Source organism: Oratosquilla oratoria, chromosome 27 (genome assembly GCF_046742065.1).
Source record: "Oratosquilla oratoria isolate Oo_2021 chromosome 27, ASM4674206v1, whole genome shotgun sequence".
NCBI lineage: Eukaryota > Metazoa > Arthropoda > Malacostraca > Stomatopoda > Squillidae > Oratosquilla > Oratosquilla oratoria.
The window spans coordinates 51,212,166-51,219,665 of record NC_134803.1 but is presented as its reverse complement, the minus strand read 5'-3'; the positions used below and the strand labels follow the sequence as shown (position 1 = coordinate 51,219,665).

The 7,500-nt window shown below is 44.4% G+C and overlaps 1 protein-coding gene across 1 annotated transcript in view; it reads right to left on the bottom strand.

The window, feature by feature from the left end:
• The window catches only part of LOC143039707 (uncharacterized), a 24,184-nt gene that overhangs the window by 518 nt on the left and 16,166 nt on the right, over positions 1 to 7,500 (bottom strand). The window contains exons 7-13 of the mRNA XM_076209945.1: positions 6,836 to 7,067; positions 6,114 to 6,285; positions 4,708 to 4,889; positions 4,014 to 4,163; positions 3,145 to 3,306; positions 2,003 to 2,200; positions 1 to 515 (exon numbers count right to left, since the gene is read on the bottom strand). The exon at positions 1 to 515 is cut by the window's left edge and continues 518 nt beyond it. Of these exons, the coding sequence (XP_076066060.1) occupies positions 177 to 515; positions 2,003 to 2,200; positions 3,145 to 3,306; positions 4,014 to 4,163; positions 4,708 to 4,889; positions 6,114 to 6,285; positions 6,836 to 7,067 (1,435 nt within the window). The 3' untranslated portion in view covers positions 1 to 176. The remainder of the gene's footprint in view (positions 516 to 2,002; positions 2,201 to 3,144; positions 3,307 to 4,013; positions 4,164 to 4,707; positions 4,890 to 6,113; positions 6,286 to 6,835; positions 7,068 to 7,500) is intronic.

Below are 7,500 nucleotides of genomic sequence, written 5' to 3'. Positions count from 1 at the left end.
AAGACCATAAGGCCTACACTACGTAGTTCCATACCCAGTGCCAAATATCATCCCCATCCATGAAATGATCTAACCTTCTTTTAAAATAATTGTTTCTGCGCTTACTACATGGTTACTCTTCTTCTTCATCACCATCTACATCGAGACAACCAACATCCGCCTTCTCACCAATTTCATCACTTATTTTCACCATCATCCTTCCATTTATTATCATCACCATCCTCCCGGTTGTTATTTTCACCATCTGACTTCTCCTTACCTCCGCGAGTTTCCCCGTTCATTTCACCACCATTCCCTCGGTCACCGTTTTCTTTGCCCTCTCCGTTGACACTGACACTACCTGTTCCAGCGTCATCGTCGTTATTCCCTTCGCGGACGCCACCCCCGGCATCCTCGTAATCTTGTTTAGTCCATCCATTCTCACCTGGCGGACGGGACGAGTAGGTCGGCTCGGACGAGACCTCCGGACTCCTCGACCTCCCGTCTGTCTTCTTCTCCTCCTCGATGTTCTTCAGCTAAACACAGAAATGAAACGAACGAATTAGCAAACCCAAAAGAGTAATTAGGTCGTAGGGGATGAGTGCTGATTCTGGGACATTCCTCGGTCGTTTGATCTGATTTGATATTATGTGGCTCATACGAAGACAACACTGGGTGGCTTTTTCCCATGGCTAATTCATTCATCTCCGAGAATTTCTCTCTTCCGCGAAGGGGGTCAGGGGACATGGGTGATCCCCTGAGGAGGAAGCCCCCTTTGGAGGAGGAAGCCCCTTTGGGGGAGGGAGCCCCGTTTGGAGCAGGGAGCCCCCTTTGGGGGATGAAGCCCCTTTGGAGGATGGACCCTCTTTGGAGGAGGGAGCCACCTTTTGGAGGAGGGATTCCCCTTTGGAGGGGGAGCCCCTTAGGAGGAGGGAGCCCCTTTAGAGGAGGGAGCCCCGTTTGGGGCATAAAGATCCCTTAGAGGAGGGATTCCCCTTTGGAGGAGGGATCTCCCTTTGGAAGAGGGATCCCCCCTTGGAGGAGGAATTCCCCGTTTGGAGCAGGAAGCCCCTTTGGAGTAGGGATCCCCCTTTGGAGGAGGGACCCCCCTTTGGAGGAGGGAGCCCCTTTGGAGGAGGAAGGGAGCCGCCTGCGTGTCGACCGGAAACGCTCCTGAGTTGGAACGCCGCGGCTATAAATCTTCGTAAGAAGATGAATAGCGGGCCCGAGCGCGTAAACGGCCTTAAAGCGTTTCGATCCTCCTTGTTAGGACGATCAAATCCTGTCATTGGGGGATTGAATGCCTTCTCGCCGATTTCTCTTTCTTAAGAAAAAAAGAATTGAATGATTGAAGACGGTCTTCTGGGGATACGGTTGATGGCGGGAAAGGACCATTCAGCAGGATTTTAAATTTTTATCTATTTATGTTTTTTTTTACTCTTTTCGTAAATATTAGGTATATAAACACATATTGGACACACGGATGGAATCCTGTGTGCACGAACACACGCACAAACACAAAATTTTGTGTACACGTACATACACACAAACACACATGTACACGGGCTGCTGGTGTAGCGGTTAGCGTCTCTGCCTACCACACTATAGTACCGCACTCGCACCCCAATAGATTCCACGTATGCTGTAACATGTTACTGTTCCCCTTGAGCAAGAGATTAGATGTAAGATCACAATATGACCCAATATGATATCTGAGCTCTCATCCAGGAGAGTTTTAGCTGTCGATCACGAGTCTAGCACGTGATCGAAGGTCATGGTAAAACGCGAACACACACACACACACACACACACACACACACACACACACACACACACACACACACACACACACACACACACACACACACACACACACACACACACACACACACACACACACACACACACACACACACACACACACACACACACACACACACACACACACACACACACACACACACACACACACACACACACACACACACACACACACGCTTACCCTTCGCCCATCCATACACACCTTTCCTCTAAGCGGAGGTTGAGGCGGAGGCGGAGGAGGCGGAAGAGGAGGAGGTGGTGGAGGGTCCTTGGGCTTGGGTGTTGGGCTCAGGAAGTTCTTGTTATCCGGAAGGTCCTTGTACGCGCCCCCCGTCGCCAAGTGCTGCAGCGCCGTCTGCAGGTCGCTGGTGTATAGCTTGCCGGGCTCGTCCAGGAAGACCTGACGGAGGGGAGGAGGGAGAGGGTGGGAGTGAGAGGAGGGGGAAGGATGAAGGTGATAGCGCAGGGGAAGAGAACCAAACTAAAAACAAATAAATGAATAAATAAATAAATAAATAAATAAAGGATAAGTATATATATATACAGTATATACGATATATATATATATATATATATATTTATATATGTATATATATAAATATATATATATATATATATATATATATATATATATATATAATACGAATGACCCACTTTCGGAGAAGAATAAGCGAAAGTAAAAAGTCTGCTGAAGAGGATCACAGTTAGTGATCGAAATATACGGATCATTTTACTTTCGCTTATTCTTCTCCGAAAGTGGGTCATTAGTATTATTTTACCAATGTGCTACGACATTTCTTTGTTGTGATATATATATATATATATATATATATATATATATATACAGTATATATATATATACATATAAAGCGGGCCCTACACTATCAATATATTGCGCAATATTTTGTATTATATTATTGATGGTGTAGGATGGCATAGAAGTGGCACGTGTGTTTGGCCTGTATATTTGATGTTGTCTATTTACTGTGTCATTATCCAAAACCATCCCTACACCGTCAGTAATATTGTACAATACGGAATATTGCGCAATATTATTGATCGTGCAGGGACCGCCTTAGAATAGTCATTATGGCGATGTTATCCCGTTCACTACGCCAAATTGACTCGTGAATTTTATTCTGGCTGTCGCCAGGCGATTTTATTCATCCAGGGGGACAGAGGTGGATGGATGACTTACCTTCCTGGCGCCATTGTACACGCGCGACCTCGTCATCCAGGTACGGATGAGGGGAAGGATGAGGATGGATGACTTACCTTCCTAGCGCCGGTACACCCTCATCATCCAGGTACGGATGAGGGAAAGGATGAGGATGGATGACTTACCTTCCTGGCGCCGGAATACATGTGGGCCCTCATCATCCAGGGACGGATGAGCGAGAGGATGGCGACCGCAATCCGTCTGACGGTGTCCCTGGACCAGCTGCTCAGCATTAGCTGGTCCCACGCCCACAGTCCGCCCGTGACGCTGAGAACGCCCACGAAGCCCTGGAAACACGTGATAAGAAGCCTCAAATCATGTTCTAAATATAACCCATCTCGGAAGCCCTATTGTTTCGTAGCCTTGACATGTTAAGCCCCAGTGAATTGTAGCCCTGTTTTGAGGCTTATTGTATTATTTTGAAGCCCCACTCTTGTGGTCTTGAAGCAGGAGCCTTGAACAAAGGGCTATGTTTTGAGGCTTTTTGTATTATTTGGAAGCCCCAATCTTGTAGCCTTGAAACATAGGACGTTTTAAGCCCTAGTGTGTTGTAGCCTTGAAGAAAGGGCTGTTTTAAGGCTTATTTTGGTGGCAGGGAAGCGTCTACTACCGTAGACACCTTATAGTCAGGGGGACCAAATTTAGCATGATTATACTAATATTAGCATATTTTCTCTAGAAATAATACTATGTTAATATAGAAATATAGCAGAAACCGAACGTTAGAAACGAAACATTTAGCATTATTTTTTTTTTGCTAATTTAGCATAATTCTAGTTGTTATCTAGCAAATTTCCGCTTGAGAAATTAGGTCAGCCTGCTTATAAACTCACTATCCCACTTACATCCAGTGGGAAGTGAGAAACCCCTGGCAGGGGATCTTTTAGGCCGATGTTGGGTCGCCTCCTCACCTGGCCAGGGCTGTCAGGAACTAACACAGCAACTCCTGATTTATAATGCAACGAATATTATACGAAGGCGGAGGAGCCCTTACCTGGGCAATCCACTTCCTGACGAAGATGGCAGGATCTGTGAAGATTTTCTCGTACTTGGCCTTCAACTTCTTGGTGCCCTTCTTCTGGAGCTCCGCGTAAAGCTTCTGGGACGACTTCGGGTCCTTCAGGAGCACCTCCGGCGGGAAATCCTGAAGGGGAACAGTGGGGGGAAGACTTGGGGGGGTTAAGTCCTCTTGTAGCGTGCAAGCTCTTTTATGTTTATGCACGCGTGCGCAGACACACACGCACAGACACACACACACACACACACACACGCACACACACACACACACACACACACACACACACACACACACACACACACACGCACACACACACACACACACACACACACACACTCACACACACACACACACACACACACACACACACACACACACACACACACACACACACACACACACACACACACACACACACACATATGTATACTTGTATATATATATATATATATATTCATATATGTATGTATATGTATATATCTATATCTACACACACACACACACACACACACACACACACACACACACACACACACACACACACACACATATATATATATATATATATATATATAAATATATATATATATGTGTGTGTGTGTGTGTGTGTGTATGTGTGTGTATACATATATTGTGAAGACTGGAGGCAGTACCATATTCGCTTCGTTACCTTGAGGTTGATTCTGCTGATCTGGGTGGTGAGGCAGCGGGCCACGTGGTCGAGGTACTCCGGGTCCCTCGAGCGGACCTCGTCCACGACCGACTCCGTCAGCTGGAAGACCTCCCGCTGGTCGAACTGGCAGTGGCGAGTCACTAGCTCCAGGTAGATGGCCAGTCGTAGTACGTACTCCTCTGGTGATAAGTTGAAGTTGATGTATGCATACAATATATATATATATATATATATATATATATATATATATATATGTATATATATATGTATATACTGTATATATATATATATATATATATATTATATATATATAGATATATGTATGCATACATGTATGTATATATCATAGAACAAATTGCTAGTAACAGCAACGTAATTCAAACAATCAGGCCCGGGTGTCGCGAGCTTTGATCTCGGGTCCCTCTGAGCGTAAGACTAAAGCATTACCACGTCGCTACTCAGAACATTAAAAGACTCAAAAGATAGAATGGTGTTTTATATATATATATATATATATATATATATATATATATATATATATATATATATAGATATATATACAGTATATATATTATAATTGCTATTAAAATGAGATGTGGTATTTGAGCTCTCAGCATCTTTGTCTACTTTGTAACCGAGAAATGATCCTTTGTTTTCTTTATTTTATCTGAATGAAATCGCCTGATGACAAGTGCAGTCAACAGAGAAACAGTAAGACGCGACGGTGAGGCAAAGCTTGAGCCTTGTTGTCGTTTTGCTTACGTAAAGTCGTCGCGTGAGTCAAGCAACGACTCAGAATCGTTTTCTTCGTTTATGTCCCTTGTAATTTCCTCCCAAAATTCCTCCCTCCCCGCCATACCCCCCCCTTTCCCTAATGTGGGCTCGGGTAAATGGGCCTCAAACATTTATACTAACAATCCCTTTGTTTCATGCAATCGCATTCCATTGGTGACGTAGTGGATTAATGAAAGAGTATGGAATTGTATGTTCCGTTTTTTTTTTGTTTTTTTAGCTAGAGAGATCTTTTATGAGGACCCAAGGACCGTTGACAGCTGCTGTGGGGCTGAGGGCTTCCGGTGAGTGAAGCTTGAGGTAACAGTGACTATCATTAACATTGCTTAGAACACATACGTACACACGCACACACACACAGACATACAGACACACACACACACACACACACACACACACACACACACACACACACACACACACACACACACACACACACACACACACACACACACACACACACACACATACGCATACACACACATACACAGACACATATACACAGACACACATACACAAACACACACAGAGACAAAAATAAATAAATAAATAGATAGATAACTAAATAAATAAATAATTGGTCAGTGAGCGACCACCCTCATCCGCCTCACCGTCGCCCTCGGAGTTCTTCTGCCGGTAGACGCTCTGGATGGGCAAGAGCCAGAAGATCTGCGGCACGTTGAACCTCTTGGAGTGGACGTGGAGGACGTTGAGGGCCCGCGCCGTCTGGATCATGTGCTCCTCCGTGTCCAGGTTCCTTAGCGCCGAGGAGTTGTCATACGCCTTCGAGGAGGAGGACGGGTCGAGGAGGAGGAGGAGGAGGAGGAAGAGGAGGAGGATCAGAAGACGGGCATGACAGTCGAGATGAAGATATATGGAGAGAAAGACAGACAGAAATGTCGCTCAGAATAAAGACAGACATGGCCTTCAGGATGAAGACTGACAGATAGACATGGCATTCAAGATGAAGATAGACAGACAGACAGACAGACAGACAGACATGGGACTCAAGATGAAGACAGACATACAGACACCTGACTCGAGATGGAGACAGACAGACAGACAGACAGACAGACACAGCACTCGAGGTGAAGACAGAGAGGCAGGTATGGGGCTTAAGATGAAGACAGACAGATGGGCATTAAGACAGACAGAAGGTCATGAAGATAGACAGATGGGCAGAGCACTCAAGATGAAGACAGACGTATAAATTAATCAAACAATGAACAAATAGATAAAGACCACATGAATCAATCGAACAATTAGTGAATAAGTAAAAATCATATCAATCAATTAAATAAATAAATAAAGACAAGGATGTGCCGAGCCCCACCTCGATGACCGCGTTGTCGATAGTCCTCCAGTCGTTGCTCCTGATGGCCCTCGACAGCTTCTGGGACTTGATCTCCTTTGTCAGCGTCTTCTGGAAGTTCTCCTTGACGATCTCGAGGACGTTGGCGTCGTCGTCCTTGACCCGGAGCCTGGAGGTCTCTCTCGACTCGAGGAACTCCCACCAGAGGAACTGCCGAAGACTTGTGGGGAGACACAAGTGTCGCTCTCGAAGTCTTCGTGGATAAAGAGAAGACAAAGGATTATAGAGGAGGAGGATGTCGACAGGAGACCTTTTGGTTCATAACTAGGTTGGATGCGGAAAAAAATTATAATGATAAATGAATAAATAGATAAAATTACAATAATATAAATAATAAATGAAATAAATAAATAGGTAAAGTTATATAATAAACAAACAGGTAAGTAGTAAATAATAATAAATTGACATAAATAATAATAAATGATGATCAAATAAATAACAATAAACAAACAGACAATAACAAACAAATAAACAAATATAACAACAAACAAACAAAAGAAGTTGAAGAGTATTCAACGCCCGAGTTCTTAAGAACATGAGACCATAAGAATGGAGAGACTGCAAGAGACCATAAGGCCTACACTAGGCAGTTCCATGTCCCTTACCACCTGTCATCCCTATCCATA